The sequence below is a fragment of the Trifolium pratense genome, linkage group LG2 (assembly GCF_020283565.1).
Source record: "Trifolium pratense cultivar HEN17-A07 linkage group LG2, ARS_RC_1.1, whole genome shotgun sequence".
NCBI lineage: Eukaryota > Viridiplantae > Streptophyta > Magnoliopsida > Fabales > Fabaceae > Trifolium > Trifolium pratense.
The window spans coordinates 14,656,495-14,678,473 of NC_060060.1; the positions used below are offsets into that span (position 1 = coordinate 14,656,495).

General features: G+C 31.4%; 1 protein-coding gene across 1 annotated transcript; it reads right to left on the reverse strand.

Moving 5' to 3' along the window:
- Window positions 1–63: 63 nt before the first annotated feature.
- Window positions 64–8,196, reverse strand: LOC123907464 (conserved oligomeric Golgi complex subunit 6). Its single transcript, XM_045957763.1, has 11 exons — window positions 7,790–8,196; window positions 7,609–7,661; window positions 6,214–6,361; window positions 6,007–6,114; window positions 4,072–4,139; window positions 3,577–3,700; window positions 3,178–3,324; window positions 2,299–2,562; window positions 1,905–2,189; window positions 1,360–1,506; window positions 64–751 (listed from the first exon to the last, which is right to left on the reverse strand). The coding sequence occupies exons 1-11, from the start codon at window positions 8,012–8,014 to the stop codon at window positions 233–235; spliced, it is 2,088 nt and encodes a 695-aa protein (XP_045813719.1). The 5' UTR covers window positions 8,015–8,196; the 3' UTR covers window positions 64–232.
- Window positions 8,197–21,979: the final 13,783 nt, after the last annotated feature.

Below are 21,979 nucleotides of genomic sequence, written 5' to 3' on the forward strand. Positions count from 1 at the left end.
CCATTTGAAACTTTATCAAGCATTCCCTTGAATCAAATAATGAAAATCTATTATTACTGCGTTAAAGGCTAAAATAAGAATCCAATTATGTTTAGTAACTCAATACAAAACAGATCACAAAAATTATTTGTTGTACAGCAATACAATTTCAAATGTAAGAGAAAATAAAGGTTATTTACTCAATTAACACACATAATGAAGGATTGGAGTAACACATCACTAGAAATAGAATTCATATCCCTAATATAGTTCTTATTTGATCAGGAGGATGCCTCGCCAACGACCTGGGGTCTGGATAGCCATTCTTAGGATCCATTATAGCATTAAAAATAAGCTCATAAGCTTCACCAAGTGACCTGGCCACCCCGATAGTAGCTTCAGAACGCAAACTTGGAACCTGTATCTGCTCAAACTCAGGCAGGGAACTCTCGCTTCCCAAGATAAGACCAAACAGAGCTTTCAAACATTCTGAAAGAACGGCTGGACTTGTGTCTTCTAGTTCAGCCAATGGGGTACCAACTTCACTATCCCCATCCTTGTTGATTGATTTGTGAAAATGAGGCATCTTTTCTGACAGATTACATCTACTTAAGATTGCATCAGCTTCCTTATCCACAAGAACACGTAAGTGATTATCTATCATTGTTCCAAGTCTTTTCACATACTCTGCCGCAACCTCATATCCAGATAGAGGTTGTTGAATAGCACACAAGCAGTTTATGAGAAAGATCTTTGAGGGTGTCTCACTAGTCTGCAAAAACACGCGTAGGTTAAGTCAAGCGTCTTACCGAATCAAAAAGCAAGTCTATTGGATTAATGTTCCTACAGGACCAAATCAGAAAACTCCATATATTAACCATGTTATGTTTCCATGTTATATGTTCTTCCATTAATTTCCCCACTTTATTTGTTGGTCCAATTACACATTGATAATTATTATAGTGTTTCCATATGTTATATTTGATTTCAAAATGGAGTAACGGACTTTATTTGTTGATCAACATGATTTTACATTTTACAACATGGCATGGAATTTTTAAAAAAAGTTCCCATAAGATATTTCAGTTCCCATCTCATGATTTTTCATTTAATTTCTAGCAGGACTGATTTTATAAGGTTGTAAACCTGGACTCATGCACCAAAATGGGCGCGATAAAACCATATATATATATATATATATATATATATATATGTGTGTGTGCAAATTCTTGAGTTGATAAAAATGGTATCAAAAGCAGAAGTGCATTAAAATAATAGTAGTGTCAAATTAAAATCTTACACGCAGCAAATATCTATAAAACCCAAAAAAAAAAGTAAACCAATTTTTTTTTCTTTAAAAAAAAGAGAGGAAGAACAGACCAGAGACGATGAAGTGGAGCGGCTGTTCGACAAGATGGCATCAACTGATGATTTAGTAAGTTGACCTGGGTCGGTACTTATCCTACTCCTTCTAGATGAGTTGCCAGCTCCCTTTGACTTGTGTGCCTCCGCAGCCTGTTCACACATCTGCAACAAATAGGAGGCTAAGCTATGATATCCTTTGATTTCATCGAAAATACAGCCAACTAACTTCTAGAATTGTATTTAAATTGGATGTTACAGAGATCCTTGAGCTTCAGCACTAAAGAACCAAGTTCACGGATTATGCAAGCATGAGTTATTAAACGAGCAGGCAAGAACGAGCAATATTGCGCAAAACATTTCAACGGATGTCATGTATAGTGTAATGAAAAAACCAATAGACAACATTATCAAACAGATAATTTAGCTCAAAAGAGACCCTAGCCCTAAGATATTACATAGGTCAATTTTTGAATTAATATTCACATTTTCACATAATTTTCTTTTCATGACTATACACTGAATGGTAACTTGGTAATCCAATCAAATTGCAAAACACAAACCTGAATTATTGGATCCAATATAGCAGATATAACCGGATCGAAAACAGGTTTTTGGCCAGAAGCAGGAACCATCATGCCGTTGTAGTTCTCAATTATTTCAAGAAGTACAGATACTCCTTCTCTCACAGCTGGTGGCGGAGAAAGATCAACAGCAACAAGTGGGGGATATCGTAACAGCTTTTCTCCTCGACCTTTCAAAATATCAAAAAATGTTTTCTGAGCAGCATCTTTTAGTGCCCATAGTGTATTACAAAGAGCAGTGTCTTGCCCGAGTAAATCTGAGATCTACAAAACCAAAAGAAGCCATCAACATAAATAAAAATATGGATTACTACTATAGAAAGAAAAAAAAAAAAAAAAAAAAAAAAAAAAAAGCATAGAGATGACAACTCACAGTGTAGCAGTAAAATTGAAGTGTATTACTGAGTTTATAGGAGACTATAAGACTTGGTTGTGACTGTAAAACCTGTTCAACTCTCACTTTAAACGGCCGACATACTCCTTCAAAAATTCTATCAAGAACAAACATCAAGTCAATTTCTGTCTTGCCAGATCCATTCTCAGAGTTATTGGAGAGTTGCTTTGCTGTTGGTCTAGTATCTACAATTGCATCTGGATCAAGGAGTACAAGTACAAGTTCACGTTCAGATGCCAACGCCTACATGCAGAAATAAATATGATGGATATAAACAGTTAAAATATTTGAAAAAATATCACTTGCTATTTGGATTGTTTCTTAATAATTTAAATAAAAATTAGGTTTGGTTTCTATATTTCTTTATATTTTATGATTATTTTCCTTATTTAATTAGGATTATGACATATGAGTCTACTAATTATCATGATTAGTTTCCTTATTTAGTTGGTTAATAAGAGAAGACTTGTTAGATAAATAAGTATAGGGAAGAAGGATGGCGGGAATCATTCTGAACTCAAAAAATATTGTGAAAAGGGAAATCCTTTTTGAAGAGGAAACCCTTGGAGGAGATCTCTCTCTCTCTCTCTCTCTCTCTTATATTCTCGGTCATTCATTTACTAAAATGTTTCTTTCTTTTCATTTGTTTCTATCAAATTTTCATTTTTCCTCTCTTGGTTTGTAACAACAAGGAGTCTAGTATAAGTACACGTGCTCAAGTTGTTAGCATAAAAACCATAATCACACTTACGATTTCAGAAAAGGTTTTTATCCTTCCCTCCATTCTTATATAACACATGCTTCAACATCCATAATGATTCTAAGAAAACAAACATCCATAAGGCTTTCACGACAAACCTGATGCAACCAGCCTAGCATGTCACCAACATATCGTAATGGGTCATGAGCGTGCACTTCAATAGGTCGAGGCATTCCACCAGGTCCTCCGCGTGTAAGAGCACTTATAAATCTCCTAAACAGTGCATTGTGTCTCATATTGGCTACCTGCAGAATCAGGAAAAAAAAACTATTATGCTCAAGTAAATGATGATAAAGACAATCGTTTCAAGTTCACATAAGAACATACTTTAGATTTTATTCTGAACATGAATTCCACTAGCAATTATTTTATCATAGTCACCATTAGATGGTGCACCGTGCATGATAACAGATAATATGTTTCAGAATATGAAATATGGAACCAAAACTAGAATGGTTAATTTTTCAATAAATTGACTAATCCTATTGAAAAAATACCTCTTCTGCACAATACTTGAAAAGAACAGATCTTTCCCTGAGGTAGCGCACAGCTGTTTTCAGAAGCTCACCAACTTCTGGATTGTCAGTGTCACCCAGTTTCCTACATTCAGCCTGAACCCACCTAGATGTAAAGACTATAAGTAGTTATATATCATGGAATTGTAACATGAATCGTAAGATTCTACGAAATTCATAAAATTCATATATATGTAACTATGTATGTAAAATAACATAAATAAGAGACATAATACTCTTCAAGTACTTTGGGCCAAAATATTAAGACTTTCTTGATTTGTTCTTAACTAGGAGTTTAGGCGATATAGTCCATGAATACCAAATGGAAAATATCTATCTTCGGCATTTATATCAACAATAAATACAAAGATAAAAAATCACACTTCACAAAGAAACCACATGTGGGTGTGTCATATCATATGGATGAAAAACAAGGCATAATGTAGTTATATGATGCTAAAGTAGATGACTTTTCACCTGCATAGGCGCTCATAAGCTCCCTCTTGATACACTGCCATCATATCCATTAGCTCTAAACCAGCACGCTGCAAATGAAATTCCCCAATTCAGTAAAAGTTGTAATTTTCTTTTAAGCTGATAAAGTAACAGGTAAGTATGGGAGAAAACCTCTGCCTGAACAAGATCAATATTGACACATGCATTGATTTGATTCTTTACTATTAGTATTAGGATATTCCTTGTATATAATTCTGTTTTTATTAGGATTAATTTTATCCTGATTTATTCCCTTAATTAAGGGATTCTCTTTGTACAATATTCATTATAAATAAGATCAAGCTGAGAGCTAATCTCTGTAGCCATTCAGTACCAAAAGTCCAAAAGCTGATTCTCAAGTTGGTATCCTTAATTAAGGGATTCTCTTTGTACAATATTCATTATAAATAAGATTAAGCTGAGAGCTAATCTCTCAAGTTATTCAGTACCAAAACCTGATTCTCGAGTAATACAAAGCAAAAAAATTGATGTGAAAGGAACATACAACAATTATTGACCAGCAGAAATAGACACAGCTATTACAATAATTTATACAACAATAGAAATAACAACACCTTATCCCACTAGGTGGGATTGACAAGAAATAGGTCCTATAGAACTCCTCAATTACAGGTTCCAGGGAAGGGTCAGACCCATTGCAGATCTACTGTAGGTATTCTTATTCCTTACTTTACATTTACATAAATTTAAATATCTATGTCACCCTTGCATCAGCTAAGTTTAAGTATATGTTTTACAAATCAATAGCATATAAAGTGGATAATATTTGTCTGCTTCTATTTATTCACATTCAACCAGAAGCAGCATTGCATAGAGATGGATCTAGACATAGAGCACAATTTATGCGTACAGAAAACTGTACACGAGTGTGACAAACCTTGATCCAGCTTGTTTAGGTCCATGAAACATACATGGGCGTACTGATGCCAGAAGAAGCTGAGCCATGTACTACCCTCCCCTAAATATAGGACTAGCACTACCAATTTTTTAAATCACCGTAATTTAATCAGGGTCCTATATTTAGAGATGGAGGTAGTAAGAAGTAACCATAAGTATGTTATCAAGAAAAAACGAGGTAACTTTATTTCCTAAAAAAATGTTTCCTAAAGTCAAATCATGCAGATTCCTGTCCTTTAGAGTACTTGTTACAGTATGTTCAATATAAATATAAACGCAGATACATGTTTCGCATTTGATGATTGTAGGACCTAATTATTATTAAATTTTCTATTAGCCACATTATTTAGAGTAATTGTTGCTATAAAATGAGTACACTATCAATATAAATATAAATGTAGCCTCTAGCAAACCAATAATGGTTGGTAATATTGAAAGTGGTTTGTGAGTAAAATAAACTTGTGACTTAGGGTTTCAAATCGTAAATTCGCTGATCAGTTGGAAGGTTTACCTAACCAGTACCACAATCTCTGGACTGAGGGTTTGTTTCACAGTTATGCCAATTGAGTTGTGGTCAGAGGGGAAGATAAAAAATTGTAGCCTGCAACAGAGCATCTTACTGTGGACTGAGTTGTCATTACAAGAAATCTTAGGCACACATGCAACTGTGACAAGTGTTGGCAATTAATTGCTTCAAAATCGTGCATTTCCACAACTCCATTTCCACAAGAATATCTATGGATAACCTAAATCTAAATTTTCGATATTACGCAGGTATTTATACACAGCAAACTCTAATGATATTTCAAATTTTGCGGAATATTCCAGCTAGCAGTACTACCACTTAAGTCGAGGATAGAAAACATTGCCCAAGAGGATGCATATTCTTCATATGTAAACTCATAATCATATAGGCATTTTGGGTTCAGAGTCCACACTACAGATAACAGGTTTAGAATTGCATATATTATAGAGGAATAGAGATGACAAGAATATTACCTGATGATGTGTCCTAAGCAACACTTTACAGTTGGCATGGATCTCTTGGACATGAGATAGGGCCTTGAAAAAGTTTTCATTCAAATCTTCATCTCTAAGTGCATTTATCTACAGATGATAAAAAATTAAGTTTAAGCAAGAATATAATACAGTTATTTGATTCACAAAGCCACGTGCCGATGGTAAAAATCAAACAATAATTCAAACCTCTTCGGGGGAGAGCTGATAATCACGTAAGAAACATGTCACAATCTCTTGTCTTTGTGTAGTAGTTTCAAGCTCTTGTTTGAGCCTCTCTGTGGTACTGATAATGTCACCAGTGCTAGCACTGCAACTGTTCAAAGCCTTTGCTATCCTGTAAAAATATAGAACCTAAAATTTTATTCAAAGATCTGCTGGCTAGAAAGACAGAGAATCCATTCTCATTGAAAGAACACTAAGAAAAACTTATTTTTCAAAAGGAAATTTGAAATCTTATTATGCATAAGATTAAATCCTAACCCCAACTAAGTGCTAAACAGAACATGATTCACAAACTAATATTTCTGGAGCTGCACTACGAAACCAAAATTGAGAATGATATGCCAGAACTTGCACTAAATTCAGAAATCAAATATCTTGACCACAAACCACACTCAGCTCTAACATGCTAGTTACTATGGAATTGCCTTATAATAATTTCAGCCAAATCACACACTATACTCCAGAGAACTTTGTGTTAAGTGATTTAAGATCATTCTAAACATAAACAAGAACTCTAAGCACACACACCAAGTGCTGACTGCTGAGCATCCAATTTTTCCTGAACTACAGTAACATTTCTAACTTAACACTTTTTTTCAAACTGATAATCCTAGTTGTGACTTGTCAGTTTTTGTGTGCGTGTGTGTGGCGCGTGTATCCCCTAAAATTCTGAATGACATGCCACAAAGAGATTATCTCCTCTAACTGCATTGTTTCCTTTACCTTCATGTTACAATCCCAAAATAGCCAATGAAAATAGTTACCGTACAGCTTCTCAATTATGTTATGGACTGGTTCTACAAATCAAACACATAAGTCATTTCCAAAACAAAGCTCATTCTCCAACAAAACGGTGACAATGTATCTAAAAATCCCAATCCAATACACCGAACATACATTGTATCGACACTTCCCTATATCTCAAAATCATACATTTCTAAACATTAACTTCTTTACTTAGATGGAAAAGGATAAATTAGTCACGATTTCCTACTTTTATTCATATTGAATAATTGTTTCAGCGCCTATCTATTTTAAGCAAAGTATTCTCTAATGAATCTCAAATCATAACGAAATTTCACAAATCTGTTTCCCGCCATATTTTCTGCACATCTGTACAAAATTACAGACTCTTTAGTAGTTAACTGATATACAAACGTAATTACGGATAAGCATTTCTACACTTTTTCGTATTTCATAAACAATTACTTGAGCACAAAGTGATTAACATACATATAAGCATTTCCAGTAGAACGAAGCAGAAGCAAATGCAACTCAATATCACTACTAAGCACATAGATAAGCTTCATTTAACAACATTCAGAATCAAAGCACACAACAACGAATTCGGAACCGCACCTATCGCAGCATTCGGCAAGAGCATCGACCTCATTCTCCACGCTATCCAAAGCCTAACAAAGCAAACACATAAAGAATCAAACTAACTAAACCAAACCGGATCGGATCAGAATCGCAGAAGCAAATGAACTAACTGCACGATGATGATAATAGAAAACACAACGTAACGAAGAGGAATTACCAGTTGTGCGGCATGTGAAGCGTCGAGGAATTCATGATTGATTGAAAGAGATCGTTTCTCGATTGTGGATCGGAGGTTACGGCGTGCTTGAGGAGTGTTCTCGTCGTAGAATGAAGAGAGTGTGTTGAGTGAAGATAATAGATCCGGTGTATCGATTCGTGATTCTAGAACTTTCTTCAGCTTCCGAGATAGTCCCGGCGCTAAACCCGCCACCGTCGTTCCCATCTTCTTCTTCTTCTTCTTCTTCTTCTTCTTCTTCTTCTTATTCTTCTTCTGTTCGTTATTCAGATCAAAGATCTGAAACTAAGTTACTTTGATTGGTTTTTTTTCTCATTTTGTTAGTTAGACCCGGTTCACAATGAACCGGTCAGTATGTGGTCGGTTCGGGTTTTTAACGTTCTTGTTATGGATATTGGCCCGAACACAATTGGGCTTTATAAACTTGTTAAGAGCCTAATATCGTTAGTTATTCACTCGGTAATACTACTGACACTCCCTTGTTTGCTATTCATACTCCTGAATATGAATTTAACTTTGTGGTACTCTGGTACATAAATTTTCAGATAAATTTCTCTCCGCAATCTTTTGATGAGAATTAATCTATATCCATGGACAGTGAATAGATTTTACACGTGCATCCAATTAAATTACTCTAATTTCATTTCAACATGTTAATAAAAAATTTCACAAGCAGGTCTACTTGTGCAGATAGTTAATTACTATCAATCTCAATTCTGCAACATTGCGTTTGAGCCGTTACAGTTTTGTCATTTGCAAAAGATGAATCACTATAAAACATGGGACTATTTTGGTGTACCAAAACAGTGCACTCAGTCGAGGTAAAGGGGTTGAAGGACATGTAGCTTATGTCCCTTATTTTGGAACCAATGTTCCGACCTCAAGCTTGCAACACTGCGTTTTCAATGTATTAAGTATTGTCTGCTTTGGGTTTTTGTTTAAACCCTCACACTCACAGTCAACAAAAGATAATATATAAGTGTTTCTGTCATAAAAGGTCAACAAATTTTTAGTTTTTGGTGTGCATGACAGCATATATTGTGCCTATTATAGTATAAAAAAAATTCCTTTTTTCTTTTTTGAATGGCATCTTTGTATAAAGTTGTATGTATTAAGGTTTCTATATATGTATTCAGCAAGCTATGTAGTATGTTTTGCTCACTTCTTACATACATTGTGCTTTATCAATATATTTTGCCGCTTAAAAAATACTAAACAGTTTTTTATATAAAGTACAAATATTTAATTATATATATATTTGATGACACACACAAAAGCTTTGTGGATATTTGATGACAGTAAGTTTTGTCCCTCACAACACACGGACACATTTTTTCCTCTTAACGCCTAATATTGTTTCTTGTCAAAATAATAATCAGCGCCCATTGTTTGATTTGTGAAACTATATTAATTAATATTAATTAATCCCATACTGTATATATATGTCTAATCACTAGCATTACCGACTAGAGAGATGAATGCAATGCTAATGCAACCTCACTTACATACATGCATAACATTACCGCCCATTGTTTGATTTGTGTTGGTGTTGCCTATAGCTAGCTAGCTAGCTAAGCTTGCTTTGTTTTTATTTTTTTCCCCACTCAACCTAGCAAGAATTAAGCTAGCTTTGCTAGAAGCAATATATCGCGAATCACGATTGAATCTGTGATCCCTAGCTAGCTTGATAGCTAGAGAGTTGTATTCTTTTATGTTAGCTTTTGTTTATGTGAAAAGGAAAAAATAACTCTATGCATTAATAAACCAACAACCACAAGAAATGCTCAAGATAGTATCGCCACAATATTTGATCTCTAGTATGCTTTTTAGAGTATTCTCACAACTTAGGTCTATTAATTAGTCCTACTACAATACACCGATCAGGATTACCTGCGGTGGACATTACACACCATTCCACGCAATAGTGAATATTAGCCGTTGATGTCTAAATCACACGGTCAAATTGTACAGTAATAGTTTGAGCCGTCGATTTAAATCGGACAGCTGAGAGCTGTAGCTGCGTCTATCCAACAATACATATATATAGGACAAATTTTCAAATTAATAGTGAGAATGCAATAGCGGATTCGGAATTTTTTGCTGATGGAGGCTAAAAAATAGTTCTCATGACTTATGCAAAAACAGCTTCTAAGAAAAAAACGTATTCAATCCATCAATTGTTTGACATTCACTACCTTATTAGAGAATATAACATCATTTGACATCATTCAGATCAACCAAACCATATAATATAAGTTGAGTTACATTTCTAAAAATATATAGTTTAGACGAGACCCTCTCCGTTATTAGATTGAAATAGTACTATATATATATATATATATATATATATATATATATATATATATATATATATATATATATAGCTAGCTAGCAGGTAATATTGTGACAAGATATAGTGATTATTGGGACAAAGTTAAGTTATATTATATGTGTGAATGCGGCTTAGTGCTTACGTGAGAATGACTGAAGATGTAGGATATTATAGCCTATGATTAAATTGCATAAACAAATATATTAATTAACACTAATGTGCAATGCGCATGCTTCATAAGCATACATCAACAGACAACAACAAGCATATTGCTTAGAGAGGCTACTTTATTAATTATACAAATATATATATATATATATAAGCATATCATCATATTCATGTTCAAGTTCAAGCCATTCAATCATTCAAATTATCATGTACCTCTCCACCTACAACAAATCTTACATCAATGTTTATTTGTACATTCAATTTTTTAACTTTTTTACCAACTCAATATTGACACCTACATATGTGTACATCCCATCAATTGATCCTTCAATATTATACATCATTTCATCAATTATTATTGCTATAGAACATTTTATTCTCTACCTATAATTGTGTTTGATGTGAGTTAGTTGTGGTGGGGGGTTACAATTGAAATCACCTCACACACTTACAACTCAGCATAAAAATTTAAAAAAATTTAAAAGGTAAAAAGAATATGCACGACTTGTTTTACGCCGTAAACCAATAACAATCATGTTTTTTGCTACATCACTTCATTTCATCCTGTTTTTTTTTTATATGACATGACAAATTATTCGGGAGTCAGTTCTGTCATCAAGTGATTCTAACTCCCTCCATATCACATTTACGGAGGGTCAAATCATGATCATCCATACCAAGTTCAGTATCAATTATCATTAAACTAACTAAAGATTAATTAAATTAGATTAACGTATAAAACTATTTTATATTGTCGATGCATGTTAAACTAAAATATATGAAATACGAGATAAAAAGGGAGAAACACTCGCGTGGGTTGTGCTGTCTGAAAATCTTGCAGTGGCACCTGGGATTTGCCGGTTGTTCTTTTTATGTCATTACCAAATTCCACATCATTTCCACTTTCTCTATCTCTCTCTCACTCTCTCTATGTGGGTGGATTTATCGGTGGCAATACAGGTCTTGATTTGGAATCTAACACATGGGCCAATGCCAAAGTAATGCTATTCATGTCTAGTACAAATACAATATCTATCTCACTTCTCACCACACCATATTAAGAATAGGACAAACTGTATACAAAGTACACACACATTACTATATATTATTACATGAATCATCATCATATAATTAAATTTCCTTAATTACCTACTACTAGTACTAGTACTACTCCAGCAATATAGGGGGCTATCTCTTATTATAGGAAATTATTATCCTAGCAGTTAAATAGTGACAATAGAAAAAAAACAAGCCAACCGTCCATTATAGTTGAAACAAATAGTCTAATTTATCTGCAAGATCCAAGTATAAATTTACCAGAATTATTATAAGAGTTTTTTTTGTTATTTATAATTTAAATAGATAATAATTTTGTTAAAAGAAATTAAGTATTTTTTTTATCAAATGTCTATTTTTAATATTTAAATAGAGCCTTCAAAAAAAATCAAGACCGACATCTACTTGTCATGAACTTTGCACCTTATTTTTGTTATTTCTCCTAAATTATATGTGCATATGGACATATGGTGTCTTGTACCTTGTAACCAAACTTTATGCCCAATTCACCAAGTTAAATTAACTTGGTTCATTATTGAAAACTTTGCATTCCACTACTTGTCCCTTTTCCTACCTACTAATAATTAGTAGGGATGCTCAAATCCAAACCAATCCAAATAAAAATAATCAACCAATCCAAAAAATCGAAAACCGCAAAAAACCGAAGTTTTTTGAATGTATTTGGATGTTCTTTTGTGAAACTGCTGGATCGGATCGGATTTTGAATTGATTTCTTAAAATCGATCCAAACTGAACCAAACTGCATACATTTATTTTAATATTTATTTATCTTTTTATTAGTATAAATATATATATATTGCATTAACCTTTTTTTTTTTCATTTTAAATTTTGTTAATACTATATGTTAGTTTAATTTAAGCTATTTTAAATTTTGATAATACTATATGTTAGTTTAATTTAATCTATTTTAAATTTTGATAATACTATATGTTAGTTTAATTTAATCTATTTTTTTTACTTTTTATATGTTTCGAATATAATTGGTAATTGTCATTCTAAAATATTAATTTTCAATATATTATATGTTATATTTTACATCAAAATTAATATTTACTTTGTCAAAAATGTCAAACTATTATTTTGTAGCGTTTTTTATAATATTTATATTTATTAAAAAAAATTACAATTTATAATTTGGATATCCAAAAACCGATCCAAATTAAACCGCATAATATTGGATCGGATTGGATCGGATTTTTTTATTTGTCATCCAAAACCGAACCAAACCGCAAATGAATTTATTTTTGGATCGGATGAGTTTTTGCCTCAAAACCGATCCAAACCGAACCGCAAGCACCCCTAATAATTAGTATTCTTGGAAGCTTTGTGCCATTAATTCTAAGTACAACTCATAACTATAAAAACTTCCATCATATATTACAACCAAAATGCATATTTTTTTGTTTCACCTCTTATATAAAACAACATGCAAATGTTAACAAAGCATTAACCAAACTCAACTACTGATCAGTTAGTGATCTAAAAGTCCTCACAAAGTTTTTAGTCTAATATGTTCATTATTGTTAAATAATAATGATAGTGATTCCCATCATCATCTTTTTTAACAACATATGAATATTATTAATGAAGTTAAAATAAGAAAGATGATATAATTAATGTGAGTTTAAAAGTTAATAGAAAATCATGTAGTGCAGTGCAGGTGCCGCAATCTTTCAGTTGGTCAATTATAAAAAAAAAAAAAAAGTTGTGATCTAAATATATATGTAAATGTGTGTGTGACACTGAGATCTCTAAAACTCCCATCATGTGTAAACCACATACAAATTAGTGTGGGTTCAATTAAACAACTTTTATGGACAATTGGACATGCGTCTTAAGTCTAGCCATGGCTTAAAACAAACAAATATAGATTAATTTGAATTTTATGTGATACTTATATGGGAATCCAATAAATTTATAGACAAATTTACCATATGATTGAATTTAACAATGAATTGATCCAAGTGTAATGAGGGTATTGATCCCTTTAAGCATAGTTAGGGATTTGATTCCTAATTTATGCGTATGAAAAAAAATTCAGTTGAAAGGGGTGAATTCGACTTTGTGTATGCTCCAAGAGTTCCCCAATGAAAGTGGTATTGTCACTTCGTCTGCCTACAAAAAAATCTTAATTTATTTTTTCTCTTTGGGATCCTATTTTGACTACTAAGATACAAGATCAATACCACACTAATGATTTTGTTCTTTTTTCCTAGTCGATTGGTAAAGTATCACCAATAATATACAAATATACAATATGTTATCAAAAAATTAAAGTATCAAGGAAATAGGAATATATATCCCATGCATATAATCTCTATAGATGTAACATATATATGGAAATCAAGAACCGAAAGATATTGTAAATTAAGGAGAAATTAAGGGAACTGAGAAAGATTAAAATAAGCTAGCTTCTTCGTTTTTTATAGTTTTAAAGGAATTGAAGCATATTCTTCTTCTTTTCTCTCTTATTGAACTGACGTTTAATTAGGAGCATCATAATAAAAATAAGTTTTTTTTTTAACTTTTTTTTATAAGCAAATGTTTTTTTTTAAATAAAAAGAAATGTTTGTAGCCGGTGATGACCTTCTCAAACTCGTTCAACGTCCCAACTTTTTACCTATGTAAATTAAAACTAAAATAGGCAAAGTCCCATTAACAAAATGATTTTTTCTAAAATTTAAAACGAATACTATCAAAAGGATAAAAGTGATTTCTTTTGAAAAAATGGCACCCATAATTATTAGGAGTTTGTTGAACTTGAAACATGAATATTATCTTTCTCTAAAACCAACAATATAGAAAAATCTATCTGTTACTTGCTCTTGGAGTGGTAAATATAATTACTTTTATAAGTACTCTAAATATCATAATTAAGATTTTCTTTGTCTTAAATTATGACATCATCCCTCGCTCTAAATTTCTGTAATAAAAAAAGAACTTATCCGTTACTCTTCTCTTTGTAGCCTCTGATCATGCTAGCTAGATAAATGACAGCAACAACTCCTTTTGAGCATTCACTTCCCTTAATAGTTCAAACAATGGACACTTGCACCACCCTCTAAAGTTAACTTTTGAAATAGTAACAAACAGAGTTAAGCAATTTTGTTACAGTTTTACTTTTATGCATATCACATGGATAGCCGTAGTTCATATAGTGTACTTGTATTGACTTTTGAATAGTTTATGCTTTGTGATTGTGAGGACACCATGGGGAACAGAAAACTCATCCACTTCTCTTCTTATATACTGCACTGTTCACCAACCAGGATGATGCTTAACAAGACCCCACTTCATGGCTATTAGTAGTTTCCAGAACAGGATTACGCACAGTTACTGCGCGCCACTGTAATGAATTACAATTGTTCCATCTTGAGTCAAAAGATGGGATTATTTTGTATTGATTTTATGTAGATATGTAATATAACCAGACTTAAAATCAATATGGTTACGATTTATTATTGTGTGAAACTGCGTATTTATTTTACCGTAGACAATCTTGGTTCATAGTTTTAGTGGTGAAAGACTTCTTAATTATGACTTGCTTCTTAAAATTTTTGAAATCAAATTTAACCCAACCCTACAAAATCGGTATGTAAAGTAAGAATTATTCTATAACGAAAACCTGATGGCTAACAAATTTTGAAGGAGATTTTAATACTATTTTTAGAGTTGGGTTGAGTCTAATCATCCTTAGTAATCCTACCGAGAAACTACCATCAATGTCAATCCATCTATCTAGCCATCTAGGTATTCATAATATCAATTTTTGATAAATTAACATATCATGTATCCTAAATAATCATGCTCATATGTTTATTTTGTTTCTAGCACAAAAATAAGATTATATAGTTTTAATTTTTGGTTTGAACATGTCTTGTAGTTATTATTATTATTATTATTATTATTAGGTTAATTCCAAGAATATTTAGTGTCGACATAAGTATTTCTGGATGTAAAAAGAAAGTTGGAATATATTCTCAACTGTAAAATAGAAATAAATTATTTTTTTAATCGAAAAATAAAAATTAAATTATCATGATACTAGTATATGGTAAAATTGACTCCCAAGTTGGATTCATTTGTAGTGTCACATCAGACATTCATATGTGAGTGGCATTGCAAAGATATTGTAGTTTATACAAACAAGTGAATATAAAGCAGCTGATTATAGAAATAATCAATACATGACAAAGATACGAGTATAAAAATAATGAGATTACGATGGAAGATTAGCCACTTGCTTTTGTAGTTTGTCCTTTTTGTAAAAAAAATTAGTTGAAAGGTGCTCCAAGATATTAACATTATCATTAATTTATTAACCAAAGAATCCTAAGATGATTATGAAAATATTGTTTGTATATGTAGTTCAAAAATGGCCGGGTCAATGCTAAAGCGACGATTATTGTAATTGTAATTAAAGTTATAGCACAAATGGCTGAGGATTTAAGAAAGAATTGTCTCATTTTTAGGTTGGATTTTGAGAATAAAGTGTATGATTTCAGTTCGGTGCAGTTTTTAGAACTACATGATGAGGAGGTTTGAGTTTTTCGAAATGTGGCGGGCTTGAATCCATGTCTGTATGTGTTCTTTAAGAGTCTTTCGGTTTCGATAGAGTGTTCCTTTCTTATTTATTTTTATTTTTGTGGTGAAGGGTTTGATTACTTTGATCAGAAAGATCGAGGAGGTAAATATAATTTCAAGTTTAAGGTCGGAAACAACGATATGACAATTCACATTTTCTTGGATGCGGCTACAATGTAGAATCTTTGGTCGCTTAAGACCATTTTATGTTATAGGAGTGAATGTGAGTACTTCATTCTTGGAGACAGCAGATCGTTTGTTAAACCATAGTATGAACATAAACTAGTATGATCTTCTATTAAAACTAGTTTATGTTCATGTTAATTTCAATATTATATTTCATTATTTTCAAAATGTGTTAAATATGTCCATCTATTATATGAAACATACGTGAGTTATACGACAAGGATTGTATCGGGATTACTATCCATAGGTTAATTACTGTGTAACTTTTTTTTTTTTGGGCTTATGCCCTCATCATTATCAAAAATTATATGAAACATAAAACTTTAGGGACTGTACGTATCTGGTCAAAATTTAAATAATTTGATTGAAAGTCTGTACACAGATGCCAGACTTTTACATGCATAGCATTATTTTTGTTCTGCGTAGTACATTTTTAATCACTACAAACACTTTTTTGTGACACTTTAATTTTTTTTTTTTATAATACAACCATATCTTTTATATTATAAGCTTGTATACACAAGCAAACTCTAAACCCTAATTTGTTTTTCCTGTTTTCCCTCCATTTTATCTTGCAATTTTTATTAAAAAATAATACAATTTTGTCTTGACTAGGATTCGAACCCGCAACCCTTCAATGCAAAGCAATATTTCCAACCAATATGGCATGTATACCAATCGTGATTAAAATTATGTGCAATAATTGATAAGCACCATCAATTTTAAAAGTATATCATATCAAAATTATTGTTGACTATATTATTCATCACAAAATATTTTTATGTCTTTCCTGATCAATATTTTTTTTTACCGGATCATAAATTTAGAGAATAATTATCATGTGAGATTTGGAAAATTATTATCACGTGTAATTTAGAAAGTTATTATCAAACTCAATTCTGCTAAATCAATTTTTTTTTTGCAATACAACCAAACACAATCATAGTCATGTCACTAATCACATTCATTATTTTGATTTTAACATTGCAGATTTAATATTAACAGATGATCAATTGATACAATATGCACTAGCAGACCAATTGTGATTTAAATTATGTCCACAAAGTGTTAAGCTCCATCAACTTTCATAAGAAAGATTTCATACGACAATTAAGCACCATCAATTTTCATTGCACAATTTAAACAATTAAAAACCGATAATCTCTTATATTATAAGCTTGCTAACATAAGCTAACCCTAAACCAAATTTTTCCCCTCTCATTTTCTCTTTCTTTTTATTGCAGCTTTATATTAAAAAAATACAGATTTGTCATCGAACCTGCATCCCTTACTTACAATAAAACTTTTCAACCGCTAAAACTTGTGCTTCAATTATGAAAGAATTTAGGAATCCTAATATGTTAACCCTATTTTCAATAAATTTGAACGGCAGAATTAATCACAATTTTTATTTATTTATGAATGTCTACTTAAGTTTATGTTCTTGATTATGTCTTTGATTTTTTTTTAACCTTTAATTATCATCAATTTTTTAACCTTTAGTTATCAGCAATTTTTTTTAATAAGTAAACAAAACGATGGGGTTCCAGAATTATTTAAAAAATATATAAAATAAGCACATAAACAAATATAGAATAATTAGTCCATGAAATTCCCTATACTACTCTTATTGAAAACGCTCTTAGAATTTTTGTATTTTATTTTTTATTGTTACATATTACACCTAATTAGACCCATGCGCCGCATGGGTTAAAGTTCTAGTTACTTAGTAGTACACAATAGTTCCTTAGGTAAATAAACCTAGTAGTAAAAAATTGAGTTTATAATTTTTAAATTGCATAGAGAGTACGTAATGTATAAAAATATTGTTTTTGTAAAGAGGTGCAATTTAGTTGCATGTCTTTTACTTTTTATAAGAAACACTTTAAAAAAATCACACAGACCAATGAAGCACATTTAACATAGTTATTTTCATTTAATATTCTTATAAATTTAAATTTATTCCATGTATACCATTATTTAATTACTCTTTATTCAACTAACTTACTTATTTTTAAATTCTCTCTCATAATAAATAAGGGCATAAGTGAAATTAAACATTTAAAACATTTGAAAATTGGTCAAAGTTTCTTATAAAAAGGACCAAATTTTTTGCCCTAAGTGTTCCTTATAAAAAGGACCGGAGGTAGTATCATGTTTTTCTATTGTCATCTGGTAAGTGCAACTCATAATAACTGCCAGAGATAACGATCTACATGGTCTGTTTGATTACGAACTCAAATTTTTCCACTTTTTCCCTTTTTATTTTTTATTTTTATAGAAGCATTTTTTCCCACTTTATTCTCCTTGTCCGAATTTTAATCTAACACGTCCGACTCTTTTTACCTTAGCTCAAACGAATTAAACTATTCACTCTATCAAACATTCATTAATTCTCTTATTGAAAGAACTCTCTATAGGTTCAAACATTTTAGTTTATTTTTGGTCAAAAGTTCCATCAATTTATGTTAGACCTATTTTTAAAATGGATGACACACATTTATTTCATTTGATAATATATTTTTTTATAACACATTTAATAAGATATTAAATATTGTAAAGAGGGTGTTCTTAACACTCAAACATAGAATAATAAGCCACTATATTTGATCAAATGATAAAAGAATTTGAGTAGTATGCGTGAAAATTTAAATCCGATTTTCATTACCTTGTTATAAAAAAAAGCACATATGATAATGAGTGAATGGAAGGACAAGAGTGGATCCCACGCGCCACCAAATGATTTATGGAAAGAATGCGCGTGATGAGAATGTCAAGTCCTAAAAATAAAAATAGAGTCATGTTAATGTGTGCTTTTATGATACATGTTAAGATTCTTCAAATAATAATTACTTCTTGAATAAAATAAAACTTAATTTTTAAAAAGATAAAATGTATAATTTTTAATACAAATTAAAATGAGTTTAATTGTTGTGCACCGTCGGTGTAAATTTTTTTTACACATGCATCCAATAACATGTTGCCACATCATTTAATGAATGTGACACATCATGTGTTTTTAATTACCATACATGATGTGTCGGAATATTATTGGATGCATGTGCAAAATAATTTTACACCGACGGTGCATATAAATTAAATTCAATTAAAATTACTATCTATAGTACATTAACAACTGCATGTTAACTTTTCAATTAAAAAAAAAAAATATCAATCGTTAGTTGGTCCAATGATGATTGACGTTTGACTTGATATGGAGAATCACATTTCGATCCCCTTAACTACAATTGAGAGGGGTTGAAACCATTTAATATAACTATCCTCAAACTAGATTAGACGGTCGAGTGACCAAATATTTGAGAAAACGACAAGAAGCATTGGTCCATTGCAAAAAGTGGAAGTGGGTGCTACGTGTCGGCTTCCTAACTCCATTGCTTACTTGAAAAACGACATAACCACCACACCATTAACACATGCATAGTTGCATACCTGACCCCGACAATTGTTGTATTTGTTGTTTCGTTTTCAACCTTCCATTTGCTCACAATTATTTATTTTGTTTAATCATCATTTTGAATGAAGTTGGACTAAGTAGTTTTTTGTTTGTTTTGTTAACTTTGCTCATGAAGTGAAAAATAATTGATTTAAGTAGCTAAGAGTTTTTAGTTTTCTTAAATAGATTGTTAGTGATTTCATTTATGATTGCTCTTTATGTATAAAAAAAATGGGGTTGAGTTGAGAGAATCTATTTTGATCGTTAATAGATCGAGTATTTTGTGTTTTCAACTTTAATTATGAAGATGTCACCGCATCATTTTTTTAACCGGCTATTAATTTAACCGGTTAAAATAAAAGTTTTTTAATTCTCATTTTGCACTATAGTATTTAGGGTAAATAGTGTCATACCCCCCTGCAAAATAGACGAGTTTTGCGTTACCCCCTGCAAAATATTTTTTTGATATTACCCCCTGCAATGTCAAGATTCCTTGCGTTACCCCCCTGGCTCAACAAGTGGGCATATGACATGGAAGAATCTTGACGTGGCATGACACGTGGAAATTAATTTATTTTTTATTTATTTTTAATTGCCAACTCATTAATTAATGTGGGTTTTTAATTAAAAAAATGAAAAAAAAACCTTAAAAGTTGTTATATTTTTATGAACTTACTTAAAAAAAAAATTTTTAGTAACCAAAAAACTAATAATAATAATAATAATAGAGTAACCAAAAAAAAAAAAAAACTGCAATCACATAGTAACGCAAGAACAATCGCTTTGCCCTAATCCCAAATTGAAATTGAAAACGAAGAACAATCGCTGCATATGAACGGAACGAAAAAAAAAAGTTTCTTTAAATAAAAAAATTTCTTTAAAAAAACAAGTTTCTTTAAAAAAAGTTTTTTTTTAAAAAAAAAAAGTTTTTTTAAAAAAAATGTTACCGTAAAAAAAAAAAGTTCCTTTAAATAAAAATTTTTTTTTCATTTTTTTAAATTAAAAAATAAATAATTACTGAGTTGGCAATTAAAAATAAATAAAAAATAAATTAATTTTCACGTGTCATGCCACGTCAAGATTCGTCCATGTCATATGCCCACTTGTTGAGCCAGGGGGGTAACGCAAGGAATCTTGACATTGCAGGGGGGTAATCTCAAAAAAATATTTTGCAGGGGAGTAACGCAAAACTCGCCTATTTTGCAGGGGGGTATGACACTATTTACCCTAGTATTTACTACAACCATATGTTTCATAAAAATCATCTACTTTTTTTTTAAAAAAAAATTATTATATATATATATATATAAAAGATATTACACATGAACAAGCTGTGCCGCTAGACCTTTTTGAATAGCAAAACCTAATCTTTGAAAAACTACTTAAGAGACACAACATTATTATGCACGACTCTTTGAACTCTTTTCAAAAGGTCTATCATCTATTAACTTTTTTTTAGATAAATAAAATGATAAGCTATTGAAAATTCACAGACACAAAATAAAAAAACCAAAGTTCGAATTCCAACTATGACATCCTACCTATCAATTTCGGCATTTTTTTCCGGTTAAATTAGAATTTTGGAATAACCATCTATTAACTCTGTGTGTGTATATATATATATATATATATATATATATATATATATATGGGGGCTGCTAACTTAGACCCAGTTGGGTCTAAATTAGCAAGGTGCACCTTTTGAGTTGGACAAAAATACCCATTTTTTAATTTTTTGGAAGAATAGAGCAACAGGGGCATTTCTGTAATTTTATGCAACAGTACACGCGCCCCCACTTCTTTTTCCCCCCCCCAGGACACGTGTCACGCGATTACAGGACAAAAATCACGCGCGTGCATGACACGCGCCGACAGGTGCGCGTGGTGGACAGGATGGGAGGAGAGAGAAACTTTGCTTTTGAAAAAGGCAGCCACGTGTCACGCTATTATTGGGTCTGCGTGATTTTTTTCATTTTATACTTTAAACTCGATTATTTCGTCGTAAATTAATTTTTTATTTTTTAATTTTTATACCAAAATTCATAATTTTTTTTTCTCTACAAATAGAGACTTGGTTTGTTTGATTTGGACACCGAAAAAAAAACGCAATTTTTCACTACTTTAAACTCGATTATTTCGTCGTAAATTAATTTTTTATTTTTTATTTTTTATACCAAAATTCATAATTTTTTTTTCTCTACAAATAGAGACTTGGTTCGTTTGATTTGGACACAGAAAAAAAAAACCCAATTTTTCACTACCTTAATCTCATTTTTCACTACCTTACATCAACTCACTGAAACCATTCTACCAGAAAAATGGTTTCGGAGTACAAATCTCTGAAACCATTCTACAAGATAAATGGTTTCA

What these genes read in the sequence shown, in the direction of transcription:
- LOC123907464 (XM_045957763.1), bottom strand. Translation starts at nt 8,014, where the DNA reads ATGGGAACGACGGTGGCGGGTTTAGCGCCGGGACTATCTCGGAAGCTG. An exon ending in CTTCACATGCCGCACAACTG is followed by an intron (nt 7,662 to 7,789) that starts GTAATTCCTCTT and finishes TTGCTTTGTTAG; the next exon opens with GCTTTGGATAGCGTGGAGAA. An exon ending in CTTGCCGAATGCTGCGATAG is followed by an intron (nt 6,362 to 7,608) that starts GTGCGGTTCCGA and finishes ATATTTTTACAG; the next exon opens with GATAGCAAAGGCTTTGAACA.